The 18454-nt window shown below is 40.0% G+C and overlaps 1 protein-coding gene across 1 annotated transcript in view; it reads right to left on the reverse strand.

The window, feature by feature from the left end:
• The window catches only part of FLT1 (fms related receptor tyrosine kinase 1), a 107849-nt gene that overhangs the window by 84716 nt on the left and 4679 nt on the right, over positions 1–18454 (reverse strand). The window contains exons 2-3 of the mRNA XM_053971968.1: positions 7693–7789; positions 7174–7394 (exon numbers count right to left, since the gene is read on the reverse strand). Of these exons, the coding sequence (XP_053827943.1) occupies positions 7174–7394; positions 7693–7789 (318 nt within the window). The remainder of the gene's footprint in view (positions 1–7173; positions 7395–7692; positions 7790–18454) is intronic.

Raw genomic sequence — 18454 nt, forward strand, 5'->3', positions numbered from 1 at the left:
TTTGCAAAGTGGTTTCCTGTACCATAATCTCCAGATCATTGTAAGTGTGAGGAAGAGCCCGTTCTGGAGACTGCCGGTGCTGTCTGCAGACAGCATCACCACTGACTGATGCCAGTATCGGGGCAGTGGGGGTTGTGCAGCTCAGACCTCGCAGGATTCCTGCCCATCCAGAGGCAGGGACAGGAAACCAGCATAAAACACCATGTTTCACTTTTCTTTCTTCTTCAGTGGAAATGCACGTCCACGTGTGAAGAAGCCAACAAAGTGCTGTATGAAAGTGGCCAAAGCACTCTGTTTGCTCTTGGTGGGCTCCAAGGCTTGGTCACAGCCTCTCCTGGTACACTCCCTGCCGTGTGCGCCAAGGCGTCGCCGTGCCCCCGCTATTCGCGTGCAGAGCTCCCATTGACATCACCGGGGACTTCCGCCATGGGCCAGAGGGCAATTGATGGCCCCAAGTGCTCCAAATGTCTTCCTGCTTTTGATTAAAAGAAATATGCATCATGTTTCCTAGCACAGTTTTGTTTTCATAATGAGCGTGGAGGCTTTTCCTGATTCCCTTTGATTTTATTCTCCTTCCATCATAAAGGCCCTAACGGGATATTCTTGGTGCCTCAAGATCAGAATCTGGTGCAGGCTTTACCAGTCTGGATCAGGCAAAGCTGAACATACAGCAGTACCAGGGCAGGTTATACCACCTTGGCAGAGTTTGCCAACAACATGGAATTCTTCTGTCCCCCAAGCAATAGCTCTCCTTGCCTTTTCTTTTCCTCTTTTCTTCCCATCACACCACCAGCTACTGCCATTATCTCCCACTACATTTCCTCTCAATTTCTTTCTGAGGGGAGGTAAATGAACCTTCCCCACATAGCTGGTTTGCAGCACATCTGGCATGACTTAATTTCCCACCAGCAGTCTTTTGGGCCAGCTCCACTCAATTCTATGTTCAGAAAGCTCTAGATGTGAAAGGAACATCACAGACAGACCTATCTTGAAGACCCCATCCAGGTTACACATTCAGCTTCATTGGGATTTGGAATGGAAGATCTAAAGGTTGACCTTTTTTTTATGAATTATTGATCTGGGTTGTTGGTTTATTTTGTTAGGGTTTTTTTTTCTTCAGAGCTGCCTGCGAGGTTAGAAAAATGAAAGCTGGATAGCCAGAATATTTACATATGTTAAAGGTTACTTAAAAAATCAGTTTAGTGTATTTTTAAATTATGCTTAGAATGAATGACTGTGTGCTGGGTTGGCTGTGTTCCTTACAATATCTCTCAGTTGCAATCAACATGAAACCACAAAGAGCACTCATGAAATCACAAAATCCATGAAGGTCATTTGCTATATTGTTAAAGAGCATAAATAGCAGATTTTTTTTTTTTTGCTAAGCTGGTTGGCAGCCAGATAAAAACTTGATAAGAGACTTAGCACAAGCAAAATTATGTCTGGTATCAGTAACCTGTCTAGGCTATTTATGGGGTTTGCACAAACAACTAAATTAGCCAACACCGAGATGCCAAATTCAGAAATGGTGGAGAGGGTTTTTCTTTCCACAAGCTTCAGCTACTGTTCTTGGTTTTGTTTTGTTTTTAATAATTTGAGCTATGTAAGTCAGAGGACTTACACATACATTTGCAAGAAGAAAAGTCTCTGCAGGAAAATCTAAGCTCCTTGAAATCTCTAAAAGCTTATCCTCTGAAGTTCTTCCAAAATACCTGCTTACACTTGGCTCATCCTTAAGATTCTTTTCAAGCTAAAAGAAATATTTTCATCATATTCACATAACAGCCTTTTCCCTCATGTGAAAAGGACCACAGTCTTTAGTAAAGAACAGACATGCAGACTTTATTGAAGTTCATGGGCCAATTGCCACATTCCCTCTCCATTGAAGGGATTAAACCTCCTTATTTATCCCAGATAAATTATTGGGGCTGTTCAGAACAAATTCCAAAAGAATTTTGCACACTAAGAGTCATTCCAGCCTCACTTGCACATCTACAAAGCAGACATTTCTCACTGATCTAGGAGCCAAACCATTAGTATTGTCCCTGGTGAGAAAAGGGGAATTTTGCAATGGGACTCATCTGACCTGTTTTAGACATCTGCTTTACCATGAGATGAATCATGCCCTAGGAAATGTGTCTGTTGAACTGGCTCATATGCCTAATTTCCTTAATGAAAAATAATCCCATTTTGTATGTCTTATTCTAGAAGAAAGGTTGTTCCAGTCTTGCCTCTTGTACACCTGCTAAATAACACTCTTTAAATACAATGTATGTCTAAACCTTGAAAGAAAACCTGAGACATAAAGTATTCACCTCCTTTTTTGTTTTTCTTTCTTTTATCTGGACTTATATGATTATTAATTTATATCTAGGGCACATTCTGACACAAAGAATTCCTAATACAATTGTACAACAATTTTTAGGCAAGGTTTGTTTTACTTTGAGACTAGTTACACTACGCTATCGTCAACGTAGGACCATGACACAAATAAAACACAGTTAAAAATCTTCAGGAAAAATAGTCATATTATCCAGGAAATCCACAACAGAGCTATTACTATGTTCAGCAAGCAATCCCTAGAAAGGCTAACGGATATTAGGAATGCTCTTTCAGATGTACCCCTCCATTGTGGTGGATCACACTGGAAAAGTGTTTGTTTCAGTAGGAGCTATGAGCCTTGGTGAGGGAGCAGGACCATGGAGGGGTCAGTGCAGAGCGTTGGATGCTGCCAAAGTGTCTGCACATGCTCCGCTCCTCACGGTGTCCTGTGATACGGAGTCCATGTACACGCAATGACAAAAGCGCGGCAATTATAGGCCATTGACGTCAGCAAGTCCTAGAGGTCTCTGTTTTGTAACGGGAACCTCATTAGGAAATAAAAATGTGTCCGCATACTTGATACAGCTGCAACATAGTTTAATTCCAACGAGTTTCCTCTTCATAACAGAAGCACTATCATAGTATTGACTCCGATGGTGTAAGCCAAAACCATACTGCTTATATGTTAAAACTGTGCCAAAAGCAAAGACAAAAAAAGGCATGGAGAGGAAGAGTTTCCCAGGCCTGAGCAGGTTCTTTTATCGGTGTGTTATTTATAAATAAGAAGAAAAAGGAAAAAGAAGAAAAATCTCCCTTTCTGTTAGCTCTCAGGGTGTTTTGTCTTACTGCTTTTTTTACACTTTGAATTATTTTGACTGTGATGCTTCTGATTTAAAGAGACCCTTTTGCAGAACTCTTTGGATACCCTCCATGTTCTGCAACAATAGTATCTTTAGGATTACAGGAGTCAATCCATTCAAGCTAAATCTCTAAATGCATGTCAGTTCTGGGTCTGGATCCAGCTATCTGTCAGCAGGAGGACCTCCCAGGGAGGTGCCCAGGAAGTTCTAATACACTCAAAATCTGCAGCATACAACTTTAGTCTTTGAAAGTGAGCTCAGAATCCCAGATGTTTTGGGATTTCAAAGACTTACATTTTGAACAATTCCCTAATGATAAAGCCCTTCATTTTGGACTGCTGAGACCAAGACACACATCAAACCAAATACATACAACTAGTGGTCATATTTGACATTCTAGGCATTGCTGAGCACAAGGACTCTCAGGACCTGTACCTTTAATTATACAGCTCTGATTTGCCTCACCTTGCTTAAATCCTCTCAAAGCAAGAAACTTATTCTAAGCTTGTTCTACAGTTTTCTTGAAAAGTAGGTGATGAACAGTACATACCAGAAGCTTCTTTTGTTCTCTGTTAAGTATTGAAAGAGAATAGACAACTAACCCAGCCTAGAGGTCTGATTTTAAAACATGTCTCATTCTGCAAGGAAAAGTAAGTAACCAGAAGACATATACTACAGGATTATGAGAAAAGACAAGGAGAGGGAGAACACTGACTAGGAAATGAGCTACTGCCCTAAAGCCAAATAGTTTTACTTTGAGAAAAATTCTGTTCTCTGTTGCAGAAGAATTAAGATTTCACTCTTGTATATTACTAGCCAAAAGTGGTCTTCATCACAGAAAATAGCAACACTTCAACTTGAATCACAATTTGCTAAAATTCATGCAAAAATCTAACTTTGATATATCAATGTAATTGAACTTACAAGATTTCCTCTGTCATACAATGGGAGCAATTGTTCAAAGGCAAGAAATTATGACAGTAGAGAATTAAGAGTACTACACATTTTTGAAGACAGTGAATGAGCTCCAGCAATTGAAAAGTGCCTTGGAGATATTGGGACAAAGCAGACAGAAAGAAAAGCCCTTAGTATTGTCCCCAGGGAAATTTACATAGGATTCAGAACAGCCTGCTGATAATTTGGTGTTTCTTAAATGTCTTTATTCCATCATTATCTCTTTTCAAGCAGAAAATTCCCCATGCCTCACTGCAATGTATGCAAATCTTTCCTTTTTACTGTTAGGCCATATTTTCCCTTACAAAACAAAGCTCTGAGCAGTTTTGGGTCCAAGACAGTGGAGAAATTGGCAAAGAGGCTTTGCTTCATTTCAGATTTTTCCCATGGCTCGTGGGGGAAGTCAGGCCATCAGTTTTTTTGAGGCAAAGATGAAGACTCTTAAGAGAATTAATTTCCCTTGCTTAATGTCTCAATTCCTGAGCCGTGTGGGGTCAAGAGTTGCCGAGACACTGTGAACTCACTCCCCTCTGCAACTCAGTAGTGACCTCTCCAGCTGAAAGAAGGGTGGTGTCAGGGCTAGCTCCTCCAAGGCAAGTCACCAGCCTTGACCTTCTGGGGGTCAGCTTCTCCTTGACCCCCAAAAGCAGGACTTCAGAAATGCTTCAAGTCATCCTGGGGCCTATGGGACTTGCAGTCTCCTTCTCATTGCCTTGTATCTTGTTTTTGTCTATTCCAGATAATTTTCTGCTGTAGCATACATTCATCACTGAACGAAACTACTTTACTGGGTTTATTGTGGTCTCGTCTTTGGGCCTTTTATTTATTTTTTTTTAAATCCAGTTCATATTCAGTATCACTCCAATTACGGAAATGAAGAACATTTTTAAAACAATAAGTGATGACTTCCTGTACAAACAATATCAACTTTCCTGATTCAGATTCTGTGTTTGTAAATAGCAACTATTTGTTCTCATCTGCAGCATGCTAAGACATGGGAAACAGGCACCTTGGTGATCCACATGGAGCTAATATGGGAAATGGATTGACACAATGTCCTGTCACAGGAAACAATACAAAACTAGGAGGGACCCAAATTTCACAAATGTTTATTTCCTAAACACCCACAAATTAATGCGAAGTAAAACTAAACTCAGGAAAGAAAGTCTTCACAGAGGATTTTGTTACCCTGGGACACAATTAACACTTCAATGTTAAGAAATTGGTTTTCAATCAAAATGATTGTCAAATTCAGAAAATTAACACGCCAGAGTGGTCTAAGGTTGCTACAGGTTTGTTCCTTAAACATTTTACTACTTTTTTAGCAATTAAGGTAGGAGGAGTTATAAAATCCAGCCTTCTCTTCAACAGTAACATCAAGATTTTTGACTGAATGTCCTTGAAAAACCAACAAAACCAAGACACTTAGGCAGCCTTCTTTAAATGATTAGAGGGGATGGAAGGACAGGGATTGGCGTGGGACTGTCCTAAAACAATTTCCGCAATGATACATTTCTCTTCCATCGCCATGTGAATTCTGCAGATAACCTTGGTTTACTACAGTCATCTGATTGAAGGTGCCTTTTAGATGCAGGGAAGCCACATACAAGTTGGGAAGCAGTGAATAGGTAGAAGACTGGTTGTGTCTCTCATTTGTAAAAATTAAGGATCCAGAAAAATTAACTCTTCAAACAGGTAAGAGACCAAGAGAATGAAAAGGCAACCCTTGTATGGTAAAGTCAGTTTAGCAGAGAGGTCCTTCTCGTGCAGTGAGTGGAGAGGATTGTGGGTAGGTCTCAGACAGGGATGATATCCAAGGTGGGAGGTTCAAGAAGGTCCCGTGATGTGAAACTTGCAAAAGGCATCCAAGGAAATTGTACATTTCCCTAGCCTGCAGGCTGTTGGTCACTAAATGAATATCCTATTTTAGCTATTCTTCCATGGATGCATCTGTTGTTGGATTTACAGAGAATTATATGAAAAGAGCTGGGTGATGAAAACACTCTGCAGCATATTTCAGATGAAGGAAAGTAGGATGAACAGCATGAACAGCCAATAGTGCTCAATAAAGCAACACACAGTAATGTGGAGAGCTATCTTATTTTCTATCAGTGTAGTGAGAGGTCCACTTCATTCTGCTTTTCCACAGCGCCTGTCTCACTCTTCATATCACAAAATGAAAACAAAGGCTAATTCACTCTGATGTGAACTCATTAGATGCAGCAGACCCAGAATTTGGAAAACTTCCAGTTGCACATTCTCTGTTATATGGGCTTTCAAAATCTGTGAGTCCTGAAATACTACAGTAATCTATTAATTTTACTCTGTAAAAATAAGGAAAAACTAAAGTGATAATTAAATCCATAAAGTGTCAATAATTTGTTCTTTTATTGTTGTGTCTATTGAATTCAACTTTTCTCAGAAGTGTCTGATTAATACCCTGGAAGGAAACAGGATCAGAAAGAAGTTTCTTTTATAGTCTAACTGACCTAATTCCAGCACTTCCCATACATTACACAATACTTGTTTACTGAACACAACTCTACATTTAATTTGATTCAATTTATTCTAGATTTTTTCAATCTGTGTGACATGGATTACAGAGGACATTTTTAAATACAACTTCACATGCAAATAGTCATTTTCTGCAGCATGAGGCAAGTCTGTGATCTGACAGACAGCTTTAGCATCCTTCAGCTGCCTAGAAATCACATCCCACCCCATCACGTAGGATATGGCTTCTGATACCTATTTCACATATTTGCTTGTAGTCCACTTCCATCTGGACTCATGTTTTCTCTAGGCAGATGGATAGATTGGGTCTGGTTTTTGCTTCATTTTTTTTCTAACAGATAAAAGACTACCATTTGTATTTGCAAGTTCTGAGAAAACAGATTTTATACATTAATTGGCAAATTAACATTATGCAAGGCTGAAAATGTCATTCAAAATGCAGCCACAGCTGAACTGCCTTCCTTTTCCACTTTGTTGTATTGCAGAGCAAGTACCACAAAGTGTTAAAAAAACTTAATCTTACCGTTAATAAATACATAGACTGTAGATTCCTTCTTCTTTTTTGCTGGACTTGTTGGGTATTTGCAGCTATAATTTCCAGTGTCACTTGCTTGAGTTCTGCTCAAGGTCAGACTGCTGCAGGACTGCTTCCCATTCCTTCCACAGGCATATTTAATTACTTTCAGCCTTTTGCTATCCTTGCTAAGAGTTTCAGGCAAAGACCATGAATGAACCATTTCCCCCCTGCAAACACAGATAAGGAAGCAGAAACAATTATGTTGGGCTGCAATTATATAGCTCCAGTTCCCAAGCTTTCTTTTTTATTATATCAGGCTATTTATGGGGTTCTCTTTTATCTTGTTTTCCAAAAACAACAACAGAAACAACAAAGAACTATTAAACAATTGCCATTGAAGTTCACTCCCCACCTTTCCCCACAACATAAGGTTTAATTTTTTTTCTAATTTCAGTTACAAAAAAAGGAAAGTGTCAGGTGTATGAAGTCCCTGCCAAATTATCATAATCCAACTCAGTTGGTTACCTGCAGGTGAGATTTAAAGTCTGGCCGGCTTGAACAATGTGCTGTATGCCATTTATACTCAGCTGAGGAACTTTTAGTTTTGATCCTGAACTAGATCCTAGAAAAACAAAGAAAAAAACCGAAACATTAACAAAGTCAAATAATTCTGCTTCCAGTCCGCTCGCATTTATGCTGTTATACTGGAAAGGAAAAAAAAAGAAAATTGTGCCTCTCTCATCACACATACTCTCTTCCTTTGAGAAAAGTCCTGTTGCCCTGACTCAGGACTCAAATAACCTTCCAGCAGCATTACTCAGGAAAGAAAACAGAATTGAAAGCTATCAGTCAATGACTTTGCTCTCAAATTTTTCACTGAACATGTCATGAAGAAACTTAAGGACCTCATGGATCCGCATCTAACCAAGGAAGTGTGCCCCCAGCACCACTTGGCTGCATTTCCTCAGGAAACACGGCCATGGCAGCCCCTTCAATGGGAAGGGTAAATTCAGCCACTCCCATGGCAAGAGCCACGTCCTGACTCCTAAGATACCGAAATCCCACTCAAACAACTTGCTGCAAAGCTGAAACTGATGTGGAAGGAGTGAAATGCATTAAGGATCTTCCCTTTCTGACTGAAGGTGACAGCGCACTTACTTATGGTCCCTCACCAGCTGTGGGCTTCCTGTCAACAAAGTAATGTCAAAAGGTAGAGCTTTACAGTAAATTTTGAGAACAAGATCAAGACACCTTCCAGACCAGATTTGTTGCTTATTTGAGAAAGCAAGCATGTTGTTGTGGCCAGGCCATTCTGGCATAGGTGAAACCTTTGGTGTCAGTATAACATGAGCTGGCTTAGGACAGTTGAAAACATCCAGGTGGGCTTTGCAAAGTCTACATGGAGGTATTTTTTAAGAAGACCATGAAAAAGCCCCATGGTCAGAAAACCAGAAAAATATGAGATCTTCCCTCTCATCAGGTCAAGAGGTGCTGGCTGCAAAGACATAATGATTTATCTTTGCCCTGTAATAGGCTATGGCCACAAAAGCTTTCATGGCAAGCTGACAGAAGAACATGCCTTAGGGAAGAAGCACTGCTTGATCCATCCCACTGCCCTTGCATTGACAGCAAAATGTTCCAGAAGTTGTATTTCAAAACAGTTAGAAGCTGAAAACCAGTTGTAGTCCAATCGGAACTCAAGTGTAATTTGTAAAGATTTCAGTGTTGAGAGAGAGCAACAGCAACTACCCCAAACCACTTTACTCCAAGAGAAAGTATGACCTTGTCAACCTATGGGAGAAACCCCATCTCATAGTAAAGGGTAATGCAGATTTTTCTTCTAGAACTCAGTCAAGTACAGTTTTAGCTTAGCTATTTTAAGTCCTACCAAGAGGTCCCTGCCACAGCCAAGTATGAAGAGCTGTATGCACCGAACAGAGTAGAAATACATGAATCTTTCTTGGGGCTACGTATCACCCATCAGGAACACCTCCCTCTTTTGCTGACTAGAGAAGGAACTTTCGGACGCCAGTTCCTGCTGAGATTGGTGATTAAAATTTGGATGTATAAACACATCAAAGTCAATGGCTGCTCCAAATTCAGAAGTTTTCTTTTTAGCCCTGGGTATCTTACTTAAGATGTGGGTCCAGTAGCTTTTAATATATTCTATCATCTGCACCAATTCAAAACAAGATTTAAAGGGTACACTTGAACACAGATGTAAACAAAATTATAGCTCGCTTGCACAAGCTGCAAGCAAGGGCATAGCAACTTTTCAGAATAAAGAGGTCTTCTGGACTGCACCTCAAATAACACCATAGATTTGAATGGTGAGACTATATGTATACACAGACTTCCTCTGCGATTTGTCTACACAATCATATTTCTAACTAGAAATTAATATATTCTGGCAGCTCGTAAAAGAGGGGAGAATAAAGGTGTAGCAAATCTTTGAAGAAGTAATTTTTATGTGATATGCATTGCAAACATAGATTTCTCATGCCTGGCCTTTAGGAATCTCAACTCTCAAGGGCTGATTCCCCCAAAGAGTGCTCTGTGCTTTTATGGGATAGTCTCCCATAGATGCTTAGAGTCTATGAGTCTTCTCATTCACCTTTCTGAAACAATGCCTCTGAGGCTAATCACTGAGAAATTGAGTTAAGATGTTACAACAGCCTAGGCAGCTTCTTGGAGAGCAACCCAGGCACTCTGGTTGAGAGGGTTTGTCAACATCCTCCAGCTAAACAATCTGATGGTTTTGTGAAACTCCCACATTTCCTAATTTCATTTGCATTCCTCTTGTCATCCCAGAATTGAAGGGTCAGATGCTCTCCCAAGAAGGCAGAGTTTATATCCAGCTTTATGAATCTTGATTTTTACTTCGGGGAAAAGTTGACCTCAAGCTTCCCTGAACTGCTCCTTATTTGAGGCCCTGGAAAAGCTGAAAGCATGCAACAGTGTTTACAAGCAGTTCAATATGTATGAAAAAAACATCAGTGATGGTCTGCCAGAGGAAACCATCGGGATCAAAGCCCAGCTGCTAAAGCTGCAACGCTCAACCTAGTTGCTAGAGAGCAACATGTAGGTTGCTTCCTATGTAAAACTTGTGGGAAAGTGGAAAAATCCATGTGAGTGACAGGTATTGACAGCAAGACAGGAGAGTGAGTCTTCAGTGCCTGGTCATGCCTGCAGTGCTGAGGGCTTGGCTTTGCTCGGCACTGGCACTGCACCGTGCCCAGGAGCAAAGCCAGTCCTGCAGCATCATGCCCACACCTGACCCATGCTGAGACCAGCCCTGGGAATGTGGGCTGCTGCTGTTTTCAAGGTCTGCCAAAGGTGATGAGCAAGAAACCATCATAAATGTTACAAGGTTTTTCTCTTCATAACTTTACAGTGATATAAACAAAGATGTGAAAACCTTAAGCTCTAACTTAAATGAAGCATATGAAACAAGTCAGCCTGGAAGCCTGTATGTCAGATCTGCCTCAGAGTTACTAAAATCAAAGAAAAAAAAAATAACAAAACCATCTACCTTTTCACCCCATCTTGTAGGCAAAAAAGAACCCCAAATATACTGGACACATATTCAAGCTTTTGCCCTTTTACACATTTGACATATATCTAAAAGACAGCACAGTATTTATAAATATTGTGTGTGGGATCTTAAGGAGTGCTTAGTGTTTGTATAACTCTGCTCCCATTGACACCAGCCAGCATTTCGTCATTGATTTCAAGTAGATTTTAGGCACTTAACTCCAGTAGTTAATTGTATTATTCACATTCAAGACTTAATGTCAGTGCATTTGGCAAGAGATACACAATATATAAGTTATATATTAATTTATTTAGTTTTTCACTAACAAAAAGCTGAGGTCCTATTTCAAGCCAATATTGTTGCTTTTTACAAGTATGGGACACAATGCTTTTACCAGCAAGATGCTATGTCTTGAAGAAAAATAGCTTTATTTGACATCCTATCTATTCATGGGTCATTAGCTTCCTTACGTTTTTAAATGCTTCAAAACCAATGCAGAGTACAAATGCAATAGAGTTTGACGTGTTTACCAGGAAAGAAAAAGGAAGGAGAATAGCAGGGAAATTCCTACTGTCAATATTTAGAAGCAGATTATGCCTTCTATGTACCTTCTGTGGGCATTTTACTTGACACTGTCTTTTCTGAAGGGTCATGGCTCAACAGGACACATTCACTTATCATTGTGCCTGTCACTAAGCGACCATCAGCAGCCTACCCTCACACTGACCTACATTGAGGGGTGCAGCTTCTTTTCATGTGACAACAAGAGAACTAATTAATCCTGATAACTGAGGAATCTCCTCCCATGGGGAAAGGGGTGATTTTTTCGGACCCATTTTGTTTGTTATGGAAGGCTTATTAGATGCATGTGCAAGTCAGTCGATGGGGTTGCTTAATTAATGAGCAAATGTTAACTTAGATTGCAAAAGTTAGCCGTTCTAGGTAAAGTAAGGGGAGGACAAATATTTTTTTTTTTTATGAAAGCAGAGAGTAATCTGTGATTTTCAAGGGAAAAAAAAAAGAAAGTTTTCTTCCATTAACTTCTGCCCTGCAGAAAAAGCTGATCCTCTTCTGAATCAAGTAAAGAAAAATATGACCTACTGATAACCAAAAACCCCTCTGATCACAAGTCATGATAGAAAGATAAAATAAATGAACATGCATGTATTTTTCCAATATGATATGTGTCCACTTCTATAGACAAATGAGTAACCATGCACACATGATGAACCTTCCACTTATTTCTGCTAAATCTTGGATTCCCTTAAAAATGATAGATTGGCTGAACTCAAAATTGGGACCATCATCTGGGTTATTATTCCCATTCCAATTTTCCCAGCTTCTACTTTTCAATTTCTTTTCATACTCAGAGAATTTCTGCTACCTTTGACTAAAGAAAGGAAATCCAAAAGCTAGTTTTAAGATCAAAATTTTAAAATTAAAATATTAGAAGTTATTATAAATTTCCTTTAAGTTAACAGGTTTGATGACTTCTTAACATCTTTTCCATCATTTGGGGCTGTGGCTGTCTTCCAGCCACTCATGTTATCATCAACATGTTGACTAGTCTTTTTTTCACCTGCACAATGAGAGGTTGAGGAGAATGATCAGTTTATCTTTGCAACTTCAGTGTGTACAAAGAATCTGACCTTCTGGGTTTAAAGTGCCATCTGTGGGCAATGAAGTTATCCATCATGAAGTAATTGTTTCAGTCACTGTTGGATTTGCACGTTTTACCCCTTGTGAAACATAACTGAGTATTTGAGGGTTTTACCATCAAATATAATTTCCTGCTGATTCAAACATTCAGCCCACTCTACAAAGAGAGGGCAAGTTATTTCTTAACAGGGTCTCCACCTCTCTGTGCTGCTTAAAACATCTGTCATTCAGTTCAGGTGCATCCCAGGACTTTACTCTTGCTTCTGAGCACTTCCCTATGAGTCAATCCGCTGAAGGGAATGGGAATGCCCACATGTGTACAACTAATAAGCAATTGCAGAATCCAGACAAAAGGTAAAGGAACACGACAGTACCCAGTGGGTTGACCTTTAGTGCATTTCCAGTGAAAATTAGCTGACTCTGCCTTGCAGCAGCACCTTAACCAGGGCATGGCCTCTAGCTAACCTCAAATGGAGTATATGGGTTTACTCCATTCTGTAAGGAAACCTGGGATATCAGTAGTTTTATTTTTTTCAGAGCTATTCCTGACAAGCTATTGTATTACCATTTCTTTACAAGGTTCTTCAATCCATTCTGTAAGTAAATATGAATTTTTTTTTGGTCAAACAGTTGTACCTACCCATAATAATTGCAATTACATCATTACACCAATTCACTCTATTAAAAAAGAAAAAGGTATATATAAAGAAGAAAAACTCATGATCAACTCTTAAGAGCCACTTAAAGTTTCAATTTACATCTGACCATATGAAGAAGTCTAGACCTACAGGTCCTTCTAGTTTAATCAACACTGAGTCTCTCTTCAGCATTAATACTTGCATTTATAAAGACAGGAGAACTTTTAGGGAGAATTGTTTTAAAACCTGTGTGGTGAACAGAAAAGAAAATTTTGTTTTCCTGTTCGATGTGTAACTGTCTGGCCTGGTCCTGCTGCAGGACTAGAGGGAGAAGGGACCACCCTAGATAATGAAGCTTTCTGCTTCTGTGAGTGCTGGTGGCTAGGAAGAGCTGCTGCTGGAAGGAGACACCCTTCTGTCCCCATAGCATCAACAGCTCCCATCTCATCTGTCACCTGGGTTTCTGATGCTCAAGTACAGGTGAAGAAGTCAACACAGCCTGGTTCCTGCTCCTAGGGGTAAAAGCACCCTTTCCATTGCCTGTACTTAGAAACAGGCTCCAGAAAAGACCTACAGTGCCAAACCATGAGCCATCCTGAGACTCAAAGTGGTATTTCCAGGTCTTTCAGATGCCATCTAAGTCCCCATTCTAAAGGAAACTTCACAGTCATCTAATTTCACAGCATTTCTCTGAAGTAAATCCAAACTTCACAGCTGAAGCCTGCAGAAGAGAAACTAGGGCAGCCTAACTGTGAGAGAGCAAGGAGGTGTGACTTTGTCCCAAGCTGACATTGACAATGGGGCAGATGAGCAAACTCATGATCTGAAGCAGCAAAATGTAACCACTATTTCTATTGAAGCAGAAATCTGCATGCCAATTAAGCACCATGGGGATTTACAAGTGTTAATAGATATGGGTCCCTGGACTCAGAGGTAGTTTTGTACTTGTTTCCTCTTGGTTCCTGTGCAAAGAGAGGCACCATGTGTACACAGCTAGCAGACAGAAACCCACTCAGGGTAGAAGCAACAGCTCAAGCTGTATCACTTCTTAACAGAGCCATCACTTGCACATATCCCTGTGGTGACTGAAACTTTCCTTTCTTTTGCATTCAAGACCAAGAAAACTATTGGATGTTATTTACTTACTATGTACACATAGAGGCACTAAAATTACCAGTTCATTGGTTCATCCCTTTCAGGTCCAAAAGAGATATTCCATTGCAACACATGCCAAGTGATTTCTGGATCAAAGGCTTACGTTTCATCAATCTCAATTATAATGTAAGAATTTAAAGTACAATTAGGACATAAGAGTCAGCCAAAAAAAAAAAAAAAAAAAGGTCAGTGGATGGTAAAGCTGGAATGCTTTATAATACACATCATAGTAGAATCTGAATAGCATAAGGTTGGTAACAGTAGGTTAAATTATCTCTGGGCAAACTAAAAGCCTTGTCCATGACTCTGTGCTGTGGAATTAAAATCAGCCAGTAGGGAAAATGATGTGTAACTGCCCAAAAGAGGCCTTCATAGGCATAGAAAGGTATTTGAACAAGTGTGTCCCTTCCTTTTTAGTTCTAGATCTCAGAGCAAGTTATAATTTATTTATTCTCTATGAATTTGCTGTTCCTAGATGACTATACAAACTGATGTAAAACTAAATGTTATAGAGCCAAATCAAAACATCCAGTTGCTAAAAATAATGCAATAGTTCTGTTCTTCATTAACACTTGTGAGCAGTAGACACTGTCATGCCAATATAGCAAATAGCTGCAAATGTAAACAAATATATATTTCCCCAATAACTGTCAAGTGTTTTGTCAACACTTGCCCTAGTTAGGTCAGGTTGGTTTTATAGACATTTGTGGTGAAGTCTTTCTAACAAAGAGCGGGGAGGGGTTGTTCATTTAAAAAATTAGATGTAGAAATTAAACAAACTGAAACCTCAGCCGGTTATTTGACATAAATCTCATTCCAGTTATTACCAATTGAAATCATTGACATTTCCCATCATACCTGGGCAACCAGGGCCATGCAGTTCCATGTTTTGTGCCCCACAAGACCCACTTGAAGGCCCTTGCTTCACCAGTTCATCAAAAGGTTGTGCCTTGTTTGCCCTAAACTCACCAGGTAACTTCCATGCATGAGCATAGGCACTTTATATAATACCAATGAAAAATAAATTTCAATATTTAACAGACAAAGATCTGAGAGAAAAATAATTTTGGTTTCCTGTTGTATCCATCAAGTTTAACTATCTCTAGAAATATAGGATCTGAAATGAGCATCTTAGCCAATATCTAGCCTAACAAAAATGCTCTTTTAATCAACTATATAAGGAGGACATATTTACAGAGAAGAAATAAAACCAGCCATAAGTGCAAACTTTTTCTTTCCCACTCAGGACATGGAATTGAAAATGGATATCCAAATGCACAGTCTAACACCTCCATTATGAAGCCTCGTGGGACCACTTTGGTAAACCACATCCAGAAGGCAAAAGACACACATACATGTGATGTGCATTGAGACAAGAAGAGAAATACCACAGTTGTGTCCACCTTAGTCTGGTCTTCACTCCAACGGAGTAAATGCCCAGCTTAAAAACAAAACAGGTCAGCTGAGGCTGGTAACACCAGAGCTAGCTTATAGCAACACTTTCACAGCCACATTCAGCACAAATCCACGTGGCTCTCATACCCCTCCCCACCTTGGTGTGCCTGTCCTGGCCCCTGCATGGAGATCCTGCTCAGGCCATTCAGATGAGGAGTGGTTGTGACTCTGTCATCTGCCCAGCCAAAGGGACGCCATGTGATCAGCCAGCGGCACTCACCCAGGAGTGCCTTTTCGTGCCTCCACACACGATTCAGCCTGTGCTGCTCACACAGTGTAGAGAGCCCCATCCAGACTATGCCTGTGAGTCATTAAATCTACCTGCTGACATGTGTCAGCAACCATGGTGCCTCTGCTCTAATTCCACCATGACAGACCCTAGTATATAATGAGCAGTTCAATATTATTCAGAAAAGTTTATCCCATTAATAAGTGAATAGAAAAGTATTGATATGGTATAAAGAGAAAGCAAGTACACTAAAATTGACACAAAAACAATTTAGAATTCCTAGGCATTTAGAGTAAAGGTGTAGATTTTCTTGGCCAAACTAAATTTATTCACCAGTGTGACACTTAAAATTTGTAACAGACTACCTGGCAGGACAAGTGAAGCAATATAAGACTGAATTGGAAGACTTTCATAAAGACAGGCAAACTGCCTACCTGCCAGCAATCTACCTGCTCAGCCAGCAACACAGACCTGTCAAATTCATCTGAGGCTGTAGTAATCACTAAGCTGTAAAGCACAGAAACAAATTAGGAACTATTAAAAGAAAATGTAAAGCAAAGTTGAAGGAGTTACACTTTGCTGAAGGCTGCTGGTTATTATTTCCATTGTTACAGCTGAACTGTCCTGTAGTGCTCCAAGACAAAAAGAAAAGTCAGGAACCAACTTTCCATCCACCCCACTTAAACCTATAAAGCAGAGCTATAAGTAAAGCCCCTGGGTTTAAAACAAGAGCAAGTAAATAATGCAGCACAACAATTTAAAATAGAGAGGTGAGAAGAACTGGAACAGTCTGCATAGAGGAATCCCTTGCAATGTCTTAGGAGCAAAACCCACTTTGCTGTTAAATAACATCTAAAGTACCCAGTCTAAGGAGGTAGATGCACATGCAGAAATCTTCTGGCAAGATTGCTTATGGCTCAATTACATTGGGAAATGACAATTATTCATGCTTACAAGATAGATTAGGATGATTGTCAATTGCAGCACTGCATGAGACAAAGAAAGGTGCCCCAAACACTTCCAGCACAACAGAACAAAAAAGTTCTGCCTTATATAGTTTAATGTGACTTATTTCCACTATGTAATATCACTTGCATAAACATAGACTACAACTAAATTTTACTTTCCTTGCCCCTCAATCCCATGGTTTCTTATGAAATACTATTCAATTTTAGATCATAATACAAAACAAAAAAAAAAAAATTCCCTCTTAAGAATTTTATCAGATAACTGCTTCCTGCAAGGCTTCATGAACCTTTCCTGAAGATGAGATGCTGGACACCACTAAAAACATGACATAAAGCTAAAAAAGCCCTTGTCTGATCCAGGATGGCAACTCTCACGCTTCTGTTAACATTAGTATATGGGGATCCTGATGAGAGGTTTTTCCATAGAGGAATGACAATGGGAACAAAAGGGGTGAATTCCTTCACTCTGTGTCAAGGAAGAATCCCACAGGAAGGACGCTTAAGTGAGCTATGTGAAATTGTGAAATTCCTCTCATGAAATGCCCTCGCACTCATCCCTTTTCGCACCCCACGCACTAAGCAGGGGGTCTGTTCCCAGAGCACTGGCTTCCTGAGAGAACATCTGAAGAGCAGAGACATCTGCTCACAGGTCCCTGGCTCTCAAGGACCACTGTGCCCTGCCTGCTTCACCCACTTCCAGCCCTGGAGTAGGAATAATGGCACCGCATCGCCACAGCATCTTCAACCCACTGAAATCCTAGAAGCAACTACCCTCTAATGCCTTGCCCATCCTTCAGCTGCTCCAACAGCAAAGAGAACCTTGTCTCAAGGCCATAACTCCAAAAGAAGGAATACAACTGAAAAAGAAGTTCAAGTGCTTAGTGCCACATACCAGTGACTGCTGGAAAAGCAGCCCCACCACCCAGAAAAGTCATGCCAGGAGAAATCAGTGTCAACAACATCTCACTGAATTATGCTCTAAATATGTTACTGGGGTAACAACATTGTGGACATGGATTTCGGTAATGAAAAATCAACTGTGATTTGAGGGAAAAACAACAGAGAGAGTAAAACCAGCTCACCATGAACATGAACCTTTGGCTTCAGCATTAACACAAGACAAACCAAAGTCTGAGAAAGATGCTTAATGAATCTATTAACTATTGCATAAACATCTATAATGGTCTTGAATACACTGATGCACCACAAGATAAATCATCCTCCTCTTCATCTTTAGTCTGGTACATCTACACTCATTGTGCCACACAAGAAACACCCCAAATGCAAACATATCTTAATGCAGAAGAAACAGTCCACATTCCCTGTCCAAATTTCTCCATGCATCTTAATGGCTCAAGACTTAAGTTTCAGACAAAAGTACCTCTGAAATCTATACTTTCAAATCTCTTTGCCCTCGTTGTTGGTTTCTCAATCTGTTAGCATTTTGCTTAGTTCCATCATGAGCTCATCATGCTGGTCACAAAGGCATGATATTAAGCTATGCCTGGATCTGGAGTGAGCACTAATGACTGCATTTTCACTTTCCAACTCCTACTTGCAGCACAGTTCTTTCTTTTAAGCATCAGGATTTATGCAGTACTGATCTCCAACCACAGGAGAATGAAATTGAACTTCTGCATTTCAGTAA

Source organism: Vidua macroura, chromosome 2, assembly GCF_024509145.1.
Source record: "Vidua macroura isolate BioBank_ID:100142 chromosome 2, ASM2450914v1, whole genome shotgun sequence".
NCBI lineage: Eukaryota > Metazoa > Chordata > Aves > Passeriformes > Viduidae > Vidua > Vidua macroura.